Source organism: Micromys minutus (assembly GCF_963924665.1).
Source record: "Micromys minutus genome assembly, chromosome: 15".
NCBI lineage: Eukaryota > Metazoa > Chordata > Mammalia > Rodentia > Muridae > Micromys > Micromys minutus.
The window spans coordinates 50,675,081-50,690,220 of NC_137984.1; the positions used below are offsets into that span (position 1 = coordinate 50,675,081).

At 44.2% G+C, this 15,140-nt stretch overlaps 1 protein-coding gene across 1 annotated transcript in view; it reads left to right on the forward strand.

Moving 5' to 3' along the window:
- The first annotated feature begins 528 nt into the window (after nt 1-528).
- Nucleotides 529-15,140, forward strand: part of LHFPL6 (LHFPL tetraspan subfamily member 6) — a 190,345-nt gene continuing 175,733 nt past the window's right edge. The window contains exons 1-2 of the mRNA XM_080929579.1: nt 529-719; nt 2,096-2,664. Of these exons, the coding sequence (XP_080785705.1) occupies nt 2,280-2,664 (385 nt within the window). The 5' untranslated portion in view covers nt 529-719; nt 2,096-2,279. The remainder of the gene's footprint in view (nt 720-2,095; nt 2,665-15,140) is intronic.

Below are 15,140 nucleotides of genomic sequence, written 5' to 3' on the forward strand. Positions count from 1 at the left end.
AGAGAAATGTCTTAAAGAAGTTCCCAAAGGTTTGCAGCTGTTGGGAGAGGCTGGCTGGAGCAGCCTGCTTCCCTTCTCTCTGGCTTGCCACCACGGAATCCAGCAGCCTCGCGTGGCGCGCCCAGCCTTCTCATTCCTACGTCCACACCCGTCATGGTCTCTGCCCTCCCAAGTGACCATTTCTCATGAGTCCCTTAAAGCTCACAGGCATCGCTCTGGGGCTACTTCCCATCCTCGTCCTCATAAAGGCTGTGCGAACACTGCAGCCCCAGACCCCAGCGCTTGACCCAGAAAAGCAAACCAGGGGTCGGGCGTGGCCTCTGCGCCCCCGGGGAGCTGCAGAGAAGGCGAGCAACTTTCTCCCTGGGTTCTCAGTCTGTCTGCCGCCCCCACTCTCGCGCGCCCAGGACTGCGCGGCGGGGCCGAGGGGTGGGGACAGCGGCAAGGGGAGGGCGGGGAGGAGGCGGCGCGTGCCTTGCCTGCCAAAGCTGGAGCCGGCATCCACGGTGCTCCCGGGCCGCACGGCCACAGCCCGCGGGCTCTCCGGGCGGCTCCTCCAGACTCTCCACCCGGACTCTCCAGATTCGCCTCCATCTCTGCTGAGATAGTGGCAAAGGCAAAAAAGACAGTCTTCGGAGCCGCGCTGTCCCAGCCAGGGAAAGACAGCAAGTTGTGCTGCGCCCGGGACCCGCCAGGGACCGCGGCCGCCGCCCGGCCGGGTAAGTAGCGCGCCCCGCGGCCCCGCGCCCGGGTCCTTCCAGTCTTTTGGAGCAGCGTGGTTCAGCGGCGGTCCTGTTGGCCTCCGGGGGTGCTGCCTTCCTTCCCTTCCTTATCCATCCCTTTCTCAGAGCCGCTGCAAGAACTTCCCTGTGCCTCTTAACATCCAGAGATCATTGTGTGTGTCCCTGAGTGCCCCAGGGTGCGGCGCGTCTAGCAGTTTTGGAGGAGGTTGGTGGCTTTAAGTTCATCTGGACTAGGGCAACTCTCTCCAGCTGAGGAAGAGCCTCCCTCTCCCTATCTTTACTGGTGACCCCCAGACCAACTCAACTTCAGCCTCTGCTCACAGCTGACACGATTTTAAAAGCCATAGCCAGAGGGAGCTCCCTTGGGGTAGAATCCAGAACCGAGGGCCAGTGAATTGTAGGAGACAAGAGTTTGCTGTAGGTTCTGAAGCTGGAGTTTGGAAGCAGTTTGCAGATGGAACCCGAGGGTGGGTGCTGTTCTGTGTTCTTGTGGAGAGTGTGGTCTGGTGTTATGAGTCAGCCCACCCCGTCGACCCCCTTGAATAGCTGACTTTTGACACCGAGTATTGGAAAAAAACTGGAGCGCCTGGTCTGAAGTGACCAGCAGGTGAAATCACTAAAGCCAATGAGTCAAAACAGGAGGCTTGAATAGAAGAGGCTTGCATTTGTCCCCGAAAGATTAAGGCAGAAGGTGTTCTCAGTGTTAACGAGTACCGGGAGTGTGTAACTACTGGTCTAACCAATGCACACACCCGGGTGGTGAGTACTGTGAGTTAAGTTTATAGCACTTGGTAATTGTTAGAAGTTCCCACCATGACTTTGCTTGGTTGGCACACCCATCAAGTGACGCCGAGGAGTTGCTAGAAACTGAGTGTGAACATGAAAGCCAAACAAACAAACTCTGCTATATGGTTCATTTTATTTTAATATCCGGAATTATGTCTACTTCTAGTAAAAACAAAACAAAACACTACATCGCTCTTAATGTGAGTGTGAGAAGTGAATTCACTGATTTGGCAAATAGAAGCCATTCGTTTTTTTGTTTTTTGTTTTTTTTCTTTCTTTTTCTTTCTTTCTTTTTCTTTCTTTTTTTTTTTTTTTTTTTTTTTTTTAAGCAAATAGCTGTCAGAGTTAATTTGGGAGCATTTTACATGGAGATGAAGACATGGAAGAGTTTGGTGCTAGTTTGGCAAAACTTGTATAGAGAGGCGTATGGAGAGAGTGGGTTTTTCCCACCTTGGAAGCAATGAAGGAAGTTTGAAGTTTCTTAACTGAAAATCGTGGTGCTTCTTGAGACATAGACACAAGCTAGACGTACTGAGCTCTCACTGTTTCCCGTTCTGTTTTACCAGGGGCCACCGTCTTTACTATAAAGTATGAGAAGCTGATCTCGGGAAGGCTAAAGATCCGTCACAGCAAGCAGCTACCTACGCCTTGAAGAACTGTGGATTACCTGGGAGTTTCTGGTGACCACGCGCCTTCCTTCACACCGTCAGGACAGTCACATTCGGCCCTCTTTGCACTACCTGTTGGAAGATGGCATCCAGCCTGACTTGTACTGGAGTGATCTGGGCTTTGCTTTCTTTCCTTTCTGCTGCCACCTCCTGTGTGGGGTTCTTCATGCCTTACTGGCTCTGGGGGTCTCAGCTAGGCAAGCCCGTGTCCTTCGGCACTTTCCGGAGGTGCTCCTATCCTGTGCATGATGAGAGTCGGCAGATGATGGTGATGGTGGAGGAGTGTGGGCGCTATGCTTCCTTCCAGGGCATCCCCAGCACGGAATGGAGGATTTGTACCATAGTGACAGGCCTGGGCTGTGGCCTGCTCCTCCTGGTGGCTCTCACTGCCCTTATGGGATGCTGCGTGTCAGAACTCATCTCCAGGACAGTGGGACGAGTGGCTGGGGGAATCCAGTTCCTGGGGGGTAAGTGACTTTACCAAACTCCATTTGTTTCGATAGAATCTCAAAGCAGTATTGAGAAGTACGTTTCATCTGTCTGCTGATGTGACTGTAATTGGGCATTGGGGGTGCAGGGATAGATCTGAAGTAACTCCCAAGATTTTTACCAGAATTCTTTGATGCTGTCATGGTTCTTCATGCCTGTTCACCCTTAGCTATGCACATCCTTGGCCTGCTGGGTACAATGTCTGTGACACAAACATAGATGGGCTGTTGGTCACATGTGTTGTATTAGGGAAATAGTTGGTATTTCATAGCATCGTGGGCTTTTTGTCCAACAACAGACTCATAGATTGTCTTTGCCTTGCTAGACACTTGAGGTCTTTAGAGGCTAAGATTTTGTAGAAAAATGCAGAAAGTGTTTGATTCAATGTTGTGATCATGAAGACCCTGTAAGACTTCCGGTGGGTAGAGCACTGACTGACCCTTGCTTAATTTTAAATTACTTTCAAAGTAAGTTTCCGATGCACAATTTCATCTTGGCAAGTTTATTATTCACAATGTTACAAACACTGTTCTAGGCTGATTACAGTGTGAGATCTTCTCTGGTAACTTTTTCTGTAGGGGAAAGAAAAGAATACAGTGTTTAAAGAATGGTGTGTGCTGTCCTGAACTCGCTGGATAGTCTCAGTAACACCAGACAAGGGCTGACTTTCACTTGGCGCTCTTCCAACAAGTATTGCTTCAATATCTCTGGTCATATGGTTCTAATTGCACTTTATATATTTTCCACTGGGCTTTTTCACCTCCATCTTTCAACCTGACTGGCTGAACTTGTCTGGTTTACTGTATGGCCTGGTGAACTGTGACAGCCTGCAGAGATGGTACAGACAGACAGGCAGAAGGGAAGCAGGAATGTCGGAAAGCCTGGGAAAGTGTGTGCATAACTTCATAACAAAGGAAAAGTGTGTCATTCTTCCACTTGATACTTTTTTTGCAGTCTTTTGTGAAAAATCCAGAAGAAGAATAGGCCCTTAAAATGGCCATTTTGAAGTATCCAATACAGAGTAGAGAACCCCAGTGCCTTATTTCAGATTGTTTATCATAAAACTTTGTAAGTCAGTGAGCTGAGAATGGGTATAGCAAAGTGACTCTGTGTTTCTAGGCAAGACTTAGATTTATGTGCACTGTTTTGTTTTCTCATCTGGAATTAGCTTCACTGGGTTTCACATCTCAGACTGTGTTGGGGGTGGGGCTGCTTTGGGGGCTGTCAGTGTCTTCTGCCTGTTTCCCTATTTTGTTGACCTTAATACATACATTTACACAGAAATGTAGTAAAACTCTTAGGAAACAGGGGGGTCGTCATTAAAAGCCACACAGTGTTTGAAACCTTGTTGCCACAGACTTTCAGAGCAGAGTTAACCTAGGACAATTGAGGAGAATCTTTTTCTTTAAGAATACACAGAGCCTGCTTGGTGTTTTACTTGGCGCAGGAAAAATGCTTGGGCAGCTCCATTTTCTCCTCTTATGGTAAATATTACTTTCCTTTTTTTTTTTTTTCATTTTAGAGCAGAGACTGCTATTATTTCTGGCAGAATAGGAAAATGCTTACAAAGAGAAATCAGCTTTTATTGATTACCTTTAAACGTGTAATAAAGGAAGGCCACAAGAAGTGAATCTGAGACCCAGGAGACTTCTCCTTCCCTCTCTAAGCTGGGTATAGATTTTTTTTGAATCATATGAAGCTAACTCTTCATTCTATAGAATCCCCAAGTGGTAGATACTTAAGAAAGTTATATATACATTTTTAAATAACCATGCCCTACTTTGTATATATGTTTCATGATCCCATGTATAGATTTTTTGGAATTATGTGGAGCTAACTCTTTATTCTATAGAACACCCAAGTGGACAGACACTTAAGAAAGTTATATATTTTTAGATAATCATGCTTTGCTTTGTATACATGTTTCAAATTCCCCTGCTTGGTAAGAGCTGCTGACTTTAAGTTAGAGATAAATACCATTGGTTTGCTCTTTCCTCCTCCTGTCCCTCCCTCCCCCCTCCTTCCCTCCCTCTTTTCCTCCTTACCTCCTTCCTTCCCTCCCTTCTTGTTTCTCATTTGTTTTCTGGTGTGTGCTGGTGTTTCTGTGTGTTTTGTGCACATACGCAGGTGCCTGCAGGGACCAGAGATGGACACCGGTGTCTTGGTCCTTCACCCTTGTCTTATTCCCCTGAGACAGTCTCTCAGAGAATCTGCATTGAAAAGCCTAGCAGTGCTGGAGGTTTGGTACATGTACAAGAAAGCCCAGCATTTACAGGACCCAGGACTTGAACCCAGGTCTTCACACTTAAGCAGTGAGTGTTCTTACCCATCTCACCAGGCTCTAACAGTTGACATTGCCTTATTCTCTCTCTATACATGTTTCTTAGGTCAGATCTGATAGTAAAAACCTAAGAGGGTTATTTAAAAAATCTACCTCCTTAATAGATGTGCCAGTTATCACAGAAAATTGTAATTTTAGAGTTAAAAAGTGACATGAATCATGGAGAGAGAGTGTGACAATCTGTCACTAACCATTACAGCCAATAGGAGGCCAGACGCTGGGACAGCATGCCTTCAAAAGGATTTTCTCCAGTTGGTCACTACAGAATTGTTTTTTATTTTTAAATTCACAAAACGTATGTGGTTAGTAATTTTCTTTTATTTGATTCTTTATAAAGTGGGTGAGTGTTTTTAAAGACCAGGAGATGGTAAATCAGTGAGTTCTGAGAGTCTTGAAATTATTGTCAGAGTGTAAGAGCATTTTGGAAACTCTGCCGGGAAAGAGACAGACTCTTTTGCTAAAAATGAATCTCCAAGAAGGGTTATGTTTAGCTAAAGTGAGGGTTGTTCCAAAAACAACAGGAAGCAGCGAAATGCCAAGACACAGAGGCGTCCTGCTCACTGTTGCCTGCTGGGTCCGGAGTCTGCCCATATGGTGTGACACCGGGCAGTACAACCCCTGCAGTATTTGGAACAAGGTAAAGGACAGAGTGTCAACCTTGAATCTGAGTATTCTTGTGATGGCTGATCAGAAGTTAAATCTCTCCTTCCAGTCAGGACACCAACATAAAACTGGGCTTCTGTATAAAGACCTCCTATCTTAGGACTGCTTCAAGGAATAAGTGCCACGGTCCCTGGGATAACTCGTAGGTGAACTTTATTGCTGCTATCTTTATTGGAAGACTTGCTTTTGTCACCATTTAAAAATAGTGAGCACTAAATTTTACTCTTTCTTTAGTTTTTAAAAGGTCTGTAGAAAGGCTTTGGAAAATATAATGCATAATAAAAATATTAGCATGTATGGGGTATGTTTAAGGTGCTCTGAGAAAGATGTCTGACTTGTGTCTTTCTTTGTCCAGGATAAAACTGTGTAGTCATCAAAGATATATACACATATATACACAGAGAAAGAAAAAGGGGGAGAGAGGGGGTAAGGGGAGAGAGAAAGGGGGGAGGGTCGATCTGTGTCTTCTAATGCATGCATATAATGGGCAAATGCTCTACCACTAACAAACCGCTAGCTCCAGGTCTTTAACTGTATAGCAAACACTGTCTTTGTCTCTCTCTTTCTCATACACACACACACACACACACACACACACACGCGCGCGCGCACACACACACACACACAATTTATAGGGATTTGCGTTCCTGACAAGTTTTTAGGTTATAGTGCTTATGTTGCTTCTGGGGCACAGTTTAGGATGGTAAATGGTCGGCTTTGAGGTGGTTTCGGTTGGGTACATCAGGGTTGCCTTGTTCTTGTGATATTTTTCTGGAATTAGCTTTAAATGTATAATTTGCATTTCACAATACGGTTATGATCCCTATTATATGAAACTTCCCTCCATTTCTCATTCTTTTATACCAAAAGCAAGATTTTTATAGGAGGAAAACTAAAGACATGACATAGTATAGCTTCTGTAGTTGGCATGTTGTGGGTCCAAGTCTCCAGTAAGGAATTGTTCCCTGGGATGGCCCAGGGAACACTGGGATAGCCTTGGCAGCTTCTGGTCAACTGCATACTTCCAAGCACACCTTGTAATGGTTAGGTCGGGAAAGTACTTGAGGAGTCCCTTTTGATTGGTGAAGAGTTTCCTGGTCTTCAGCAGATGTCCAAAAGAAGATGATCCACTCTTACACAGTGGTAGGACATTCCGGTCACCCAGTCACCACCTGTCATCACACCTGTCATGTGTACTGATAGCACACAAGGAATAAGATTGAGCTAGAGAGAGAGAGAGAGAGAGAGAGAGAGAGAGAGAGAGAGAGAGAGAGAGAGAGAGAAAGTGGCACAGCGGGAACAGGGGACATAGAGAGTGACACTGGAAGTGCATTGTTAGAGCCTGCCTGCTCCAAACTCTAGATTTCTTATGTGCAGGAATAATGGCACATTAGCTACTCATTCATAAAATCTGCAGCACCAACGTTTGTATAGTCATACGCACAATGCGTGTGGATGGCATGTTTCAAGTAGCCATTGATGTAAGTCTTAGTGTTTACTTGGAGAGCTTTTCTGAGCTGGGATCTAATTTTTTCCCCATTGTTTTGATACTTTGCCGTGGAACTTCCAAGCTTCTCATACGGGGATTCAATATGGCGATCTTTATGAGGGGTCTAGAGATTTCACCAGTGAGCTTATGTCCCATGAAGAGTCCAGAGCTCTGCCCCAAAGAGTGTTCAGTAGGGCTAAGTTGAGCCCAGGTGGAAGAGGTTAACAAGCGTCAGTTGGTACACAGAACCCTTGACTAAGCCAGTGATGCTCACTGAAGCCCTTATCCTTGACTATGTCTAAGTCATATCACATAGGTCACAGTGTAGCGTATATAGGTGTCAATCTTAGAGCCGTCAGAGTTGGTATTTGAGGATTATAAGATCTGAGGTGAAGAACATTAGAATTTGTACTGTGGAAACAGACGTGTTAATTCAGAAATTGCCTTCTGTAAGTCATCCTGTTTGCCTTAAGCGATAGTTACCTTAACAGATGCGATTGTAAAGCAAAAGAGAACTAACTGTCATTTTCCATTCTATACCTTGGGAAAGATTATATTCTGAGAGCTGTGCTTCAGTCCTTTACCTTGACATCTTCTGAGGCAACCTCATAATCTTTCAGTATCTTAGGATCTTGGTATGTTTTTGGGGGATTTGTACTCAGCCCCACACCAACTCCATCTCCAGTTTGAGTTACTGGTTTTGAATTCTTTAAAAGACGACGGACTGTGAGGTTACCCATGACGCAGGGACTGTGAGGTTACCCATGACACAGGGCTGGCCATATTGGCATCAACAGAATAATTTCCCTTCAATTGCTGAGATTTCTGACCTGCTTTGGTTCCTCTGTATTTTTTCAGAGAGTCGTGTGAGTTTTCGCTTAACTGCCTTGTTGCATCCACTAATGCATCCATAGCTAGCAATGCACCCATAGCTAGCATAGCTGCAGTCACTAAAGGGTTAGCCTCACCTAGTGTACCAGCTACCGACTGGCTTGTCACACCATGAACTGACTGAGGGATGTGAATTAAAAATGTTTGCTAGAAAGAACTCAGGAAAGACAGTTGAGATCCTTACACTGTTTCCATACGGTCTCCTAAGACCCACATAGTTTGCACACAACTAGTGTCCACCATCAGAACTTGAACCTTCCAACTTAGCCGGGGTGGCTATGTAGGTGTGTATTAAAATCAGAAAAATAATTATATGAGACCAACAGTTTTCATCCTTGATGCCTTTAGAATTGACCTTGTTGATCTTTAAGCACAATCTCCATGATGTTCTGAGAACCATTGATTCCTGTGTGAAGAGACACGCCAACAGGAAGAATCTATTTAGCAGGAACAAGAGTTCAAAGTGGTTAGTTATGAAAATTATCGGATTCCATTCCAACAGATCTTACAGATCCTTCAGTATTGAGGGACATCAGCAGTCTTTAAGGAGAATGGGCTGGGCTTATAGCAGTTTAACTTACTTGGGTTAAGTCTGGTGAAGAAATCTGTAGTACAATTTTCATTTCACCTCAACTAAGCAAGTTGTTCTCTTTTATAGATGAGAACACCGAATTTTAGAGTAAGACCAAAGATAGCCTCAATTTTTTTTATCAATTAAACTACAAATACTATCTATCAGTCCTATTAAAGTGTTAATTAAATGCTGGGGAAATGGTGCAACTTGACACTCTTGCAGAAGATCTGAGTTTCGTTCTCAGCACAGGTGGGTGGGTTGCAGCCACCATAACTGTAGCTCCTGGGGACCCAGCTCTCCCTCCAGCATGTGCTCCAGAATGTGCTCCTGCACACATGCGCACATAAACACAAATCCTTTTACAAGCTATTTTACGTTATATCATGAATTCAGAGTTTCTGAGCATAATCAGTACTGAATCTTTTGAAGAACAGTTTGAAGATTTATCTGTTTTATTTTATGTGTACGGATGTTTTGCCTACATGTTTGCCTGAGTACCATTTGTGTGCAGTGATTTTAGAGGCTGGGAAAGGCATCAAATCCTCTGGAACTGAAGTTACAGATGGTTGTGAGCTGCCATGTGGGTGCCAGGAACCAAATGAGGTCCTTTGTAAGACCAGCAAGTGCTCTAAACCACTGAGCCATCTCTTCTGCCCCTAGGGGAAGACTTTGCTCTGTTGGGCTGAGCTTACAAGTCTGGTGGACACCCGGCAGTTGTGCTATACAGCGGCTTCTCACAAACATTCACTGCAGGTTGGTGGTTTTATGAAACTGATCCTTCCTGACTGAGCCGTTCAGTTCATTATCCTGGTCTCTCACGTAGATTTTTAATGTGGTTGTCTAACTTATCTGTCTGTCTGCCTGCCTGCCTATGTATGTATGTATGTATGTATGTATCTATCTATCTATCTATCTATCTATCTATCTATCTGATTAGGGGAATGTAATTGTTTCCATTTTGTACTCTATCCTCAAATTTAAAATCAGAGAAAAAAAGGCGTTATACCTCTAATTGCAAAAATTAAATTGCAAATGTCCTTCTCATATACAATCCTAGGAAGCAAAAGAACAAAGTCAAAATGTTAAAATCTTATTTCTGGAGTCCAGCAAAGTGCCTGCAAGAGCTGTGATAATAATTTGCTATCTGCTCCAAACTTATAATATGGGCTCTTTGAAAGTTTTTTTTTTCTTCTTCCCAGAACGGCAGATGCTCGCCTTGTGTTGAATATTGATGTTAGCATCTGCCATCAAGATGTCCGAATTCTAATATCAGAAACTATAAACAAATGTGCTGACAGGGCTAAGAAGCTTCCAGTAACTGTCCAAGATTATTTATGTACATCCTTTGGGTAGGTGTGACAAAAGATCAGCCCATGGTGTGTTATCCAAACTCAGCTTCAGATCCCAAGTCCTTTATTCTAAATATTCACTATTGCTTTGAGAGGGAGACAGAGATGGTCAGAAACAGACAGAGACAGACAGACAGACAGGCAGACAGACAGGTGGGCAAACAAGGATACATCTTTGGAGCTTGGCTGTGCTTTACTTCTGGTCAGATTCCCACTTTGGAAAATGTTCTACATAATCATCATGGCCACTGAGATTCCACCTTCTCTTCACGCTCTGGGGAGAAGGGTGATCTCTGTCTTCATTTCCCTTCTCTCAAACCCTCCAGTCAGAATTCATACTGGATTATGGAACCCTTGGCTGGTGATTCCTCTGGGATGGACTCTATAAAATGTATTAGGCAAAGAGAAATGTGGGGGAGGGAGGAGGAGTGGGGGAGGGGGAGCATTGGCAATTGGCTGCCACTGACAAGATAAAGTAGCAATGGTCTTACTAGTTCCAAGTCCAGTGATGCCTTGAAGGACGCTGTCATTCATGAGTAGGAAGATAGCTACAGATTTGAGCAGCAAGGAGGTCAGCTCAGCTTGGGACATTTTGTCCTTCAAATTCTGGTGGGAGTTTGAGCTTCTCAGAGTGAAGGGGGAAGCTGGGAACTTCAAGCATGGAGCTTGTAAGAATGATCAGGATTAGAACACACAGAATTATACAAATTGTGGTTTTCAAACGTTATGTAAGAAGACATTTCTTCCCTTACTCTCAAGTAGGCAGAGCTTTTGCATCTCAAGCTTTCTTTTCCCATTGGCTGTGCTGGTTGAAAGAGCGTCTGGCAGATCTGCCATACTGGTGGGTGCTAAGCTTCCCCTGGAGAGTGCCAGCTGCTTGGCAGTTATTATGTGATGGTTCAGGACCATAGGGCACTTTCACTCGGTGGGAGAAAGTTTTGCTGTCCGGAGTAAAATGCAATAGGAACAAGGTGGAATAAAATCTTTTTGCATAATGTTCATTAGCAAAAGACAGCCTTGGGGAAGATGGAGTTTAGAAAGGTGAGGGGTGAGTACTATAGGTTTTTTTTCCTGTAGGATTTTTTTTTTTAAGGTGGGGAGTCTCATGCATAAAGATGGTATTCTATTTTGATCCCCTGGTGGATAAAAAGTCAGTGGTAGCTCTACTGACTATAGCCTCTTGTAGGAACCATTTAAAATTCAATTTGGCTGCCCAAGCCCTCGGTGCTCAGTGGGTTTATTAAATGACACAGCAGTGACTTCTCCTTCCCCGCATGGCCCCTTTTGATACACATTTGACTTTGCTGTAATTTCAGACAACTGTGCTCTGTGTGCAGCAGGCTCACTGTGATAGTGTTCCAGTCCAGCTAAGGTAGACCCAGAGCTCTGAGTCTCAGGGAGTTCAAAGACAGTAGAAATTGCATAAAGGTAATATTTATTTTCTCTGTATTCTTGCTGCTAAGCTTTTTAGGCTTGTAGTGTTCGGTGGCATTTTATTTTATTTTATTGGTGTTACTGTTATGGTTGTAGTGTTTTGTGGCATTTATTTTACTTTATATTGTTATTTTGGTGTTACTGTTAGGGTGTTAGTGTGTAGTAGACTGTTTTTGTGGCATTACCTATAGCCAAGTAATATTCATCCCATGCAACGTATGTCAGAATGCACATGGAGTTAGATTCTAAAACAAAGTCTTCTTGAGCTATCAAGTCAAATGAAATCTCAGTATTTTTTTCTTGTGTTAGTTCTTCAGGTACTGCTCACTGTCCGTGGGTTCTTGTGAAAACCAAGTAGGCTAGACATGTGCACCAGCTGGTGTCTCTGACCCCCACCTCCATTTGTTCAGGTAGTCGCTATTAAAAAATATCAACTCACTGAGGTTTTACATATATTTAGCTATATACTATCAAGCCTGATAAAATAGATTCCCGATAAATGATGTCTGTCACTGATGGGCCACTGAATAAATTCTTTCCGACTCCTGCTTTGTGCCGCTGCATTCCAATTAGAGGGGAAGCAACAGCTGAATCTGAGGGAGAACACACCAGGAGGGAAGACCGTGGATCCACAGCACTGAGGGAAAGGGGGCAGGGAGGAAGAGAGAGTGGGGGGAAGGGAGGAGAGCGGCCTGCATTTTCACCTGTTGCTGGCTAATTGTTGTGTAACACCTCAGCTCTCCTGCTGGTTTGTGAAGTACTTGTATTCTTATTGATTATTTATTTTGTTATCATATCATTATTACTTATTCTATACTATTATTTATTGTTTATTATGTATTATTTGTTATGCAGTACATACCATTCTTATTGATTATTTATTTTGTTATTATATCATTATTACTTATTCTATACTATAATTTATTATTTATTATGTATTATTTATTCTGTAGTACATATCACTATTTTATTGCTCTTCTTTTTTGTGTGCACGTGTATATGTTGGCCCCCTTTTGATCACTCTCTACCATATGTATTGAGTGGGTCCCTCCATGAACTGGGGCTTGTTTCTCTGCCTCATCTTACCTAGTTTTGCTTGTGCTGCTGAGTCTCTGCCTCCCACTTACTGCGATAACATGGGGTCGCCATAACCATCCAGCTCTGTGTGGGTCCACAGGCTTGTGTGTCAAGCACTTGTCCTGCTAAGTCACCTTCCCAAGCCTGAAACTCCCGCCATTTTTTACCCAGTGTTCGCCCTCCACAGACCACAGTTTGAGACGCCCCGTGGGGGTTTGTGTTCTCAGCGTCCAAAAAACACAGTCCAAAAAACAACCGCGTTTTGCTCGGTTTTGCTTCTGCAAAGTTTTGTCAATATTCCCGGTAACATACGTTTCAGTCTTACCTGTTTCTTCTGAGACACGCTGGGCGCAGAATTCGGGGCTTTGTACCTGCTGAACAAAGGCTTTACCTCCGAGGACACCGGTACCATGACACATTTCTTTTAATCCCCGTGTCTCCCCCAGTACATGTACTTTTAGCATCATGTTTCCCCACTTACTCTTGAAATGGCACAACAACGCTGTGCTTGCAACTGTGATGGGCTGGATAAAAGCAGCGTTTGTGACTCAGGGTGTAATGCTGAGGAGTTTGTAAGCTCACTGCTCCAGCTGCTACCCCCTTCAGCGACATGCCACTGTTCTATGACAGAAAGCTTCAGCACTGTCTCAGAGTTGGACTGTCACTCACTCTTCCCAGAGTGGTGCTTGTAAAACTTTGTGCAGCTGTGGGTTGCAGTGATGTGAAGATTACAGCTTAAAGAAATAAAATACCTTTTAAAAAACGGTCACAAGTGCAGTGTAAGAGAAAGATACTTTGACACTGATGTTAGAGATGGGTCCTGTGGATTCACTGTGAAAATGAGTCATTTTGAGACCGGAGACTGAATCCTGGAAACAAAGAGAAAGTTTGTCTCAAATATACTGGGAGGTAGTTATTTCAGGTGATATGCTGCTGTAACGGTGGCTTCAGTCCTGATACACTTAACACTGTGGCGCGTTACAGAGTCCGCCTTCTGCTTGGGCCCCTGAGTTCGTTTTATTTTGTCCCATCTATCTTCATGTCTCAGAGAAAAATCTTGGCTGATGTGACCTTTCATTTCCCAATTGCCCCCGTAAGACAAGGGCTTCCTGTGAGGTGCCTCCGGCCCCAGTGGGGGCCTCAGACTTCTTCCCATATCAGCTAAACTGAATCCTTCAGGGTTTTCTGTACCAAGTCCTATCTCTGTGCTATTGAGAGCCGGCTCTGGCTTCACCTTTACTTTCCCCTCTGCAGAGCCAGCTCTGCGTCTTTCTAGACCCGCTCTGAGAGCAGACTTCCCATGACATCACCCCTGCACATCTGGTGAGGAGCCCCTCGGCCACAGCTCCTGTGGAATCTATCAGCATCTTTTTCCCCTAGTGGAGGTGACAAGAGCACTGTGCCCCATGTGTGGCTGTCACGTGCCCTTGCTGCAGTCCCAGCAAACTTTGCCTGTCTCATTTTCCTACACAGTAGATTGCTGACTCCCATAGAATCATTCAGGAAAACTCTACATCGAGGTGTTCACTGGAGCAGGATAAAAATTTGGGACTGGTAACTCGCTTGGTCCATGTTCTCGGGATTGTACTTAGTCCCTTCCTTCCTCTGAGCGGGTCTCTTTGGTGACTCACCTGGCGACCTCATTGCACAAGGCAGGGCCTAGCCATTTTCTCTTTTGCACTCTATTGGCTTTATGGTAAAAATAAAGCCATGTTTGGGTGTAAATATTTCTGATCCACACTCAGTATCCAAAGGTGGTCTCTCTTTTCTGTTCTCATTTGGCAAACACTCCCCCCAACAGTGATGATGTACTCAGTGCCATAAGTGTTCCTTTGGAACCGTTCTGAGCTATTGCTTCCTAAAGGTTCTATCAGGGGTACCTAACAGGCCAGGGTGCTTCTGTCTTATTCCAAGATAATCGACTCAGCCACTTACTTCAGACAAAAGCCAGTTCCTTTTCTGAAGGGCTGAAATAAAAGTTACCATTGCGTGTGTTAAAGGCAGTGGGTCTTAGTGGACACATATTTTCTGTCAGGTTGCCAAGATATTCAGTGCCACTCAATGTTTCTATTCGAAAGAATTAGCCAATTCAAGAGTTAGTATTGGGTTGTGGAAGGATCCTGTAAGCTACCCTATGGTCCTGATTTATACAAGTGCCTCCCTATTCCCTGTCCCACCCACATGGAGTGATATAAGGAGTTCCTCCAAGCAAACCTGAAGCTGTAAACACTCGAAATTTATCTCTAGTAAATACCTCAATTGTGTTTTTCTTTGGGATCACCTTTGGAAGGTGACCAAGAGACATACATTTATTCATTTATTGGTTTCTTGATTGAGCACTGACTTATAGCTGGATCTCATGGAGACATTTTCTCAACCAAGGCTTCCTCCGCTCTAATGACTCCAGTCTGTGTCAAGTTGACACAAGACCAGCCAGGACAGCAAGTTTGCAGCCAGCCTGTGCTGTGTATAACAGGGCAAGAGACATCTACTTTACTTCTGTTAGCTGGAACACAAGAGCAATTGAATAGTGATGTTTGTTTCTCTCACACAGAACAGTGGGCATAATTTAACAACTGTCAAAATGGACACACAGGCCTCCAAGGTAAAAAAAAAAATTATCAAAAAATGCAAAA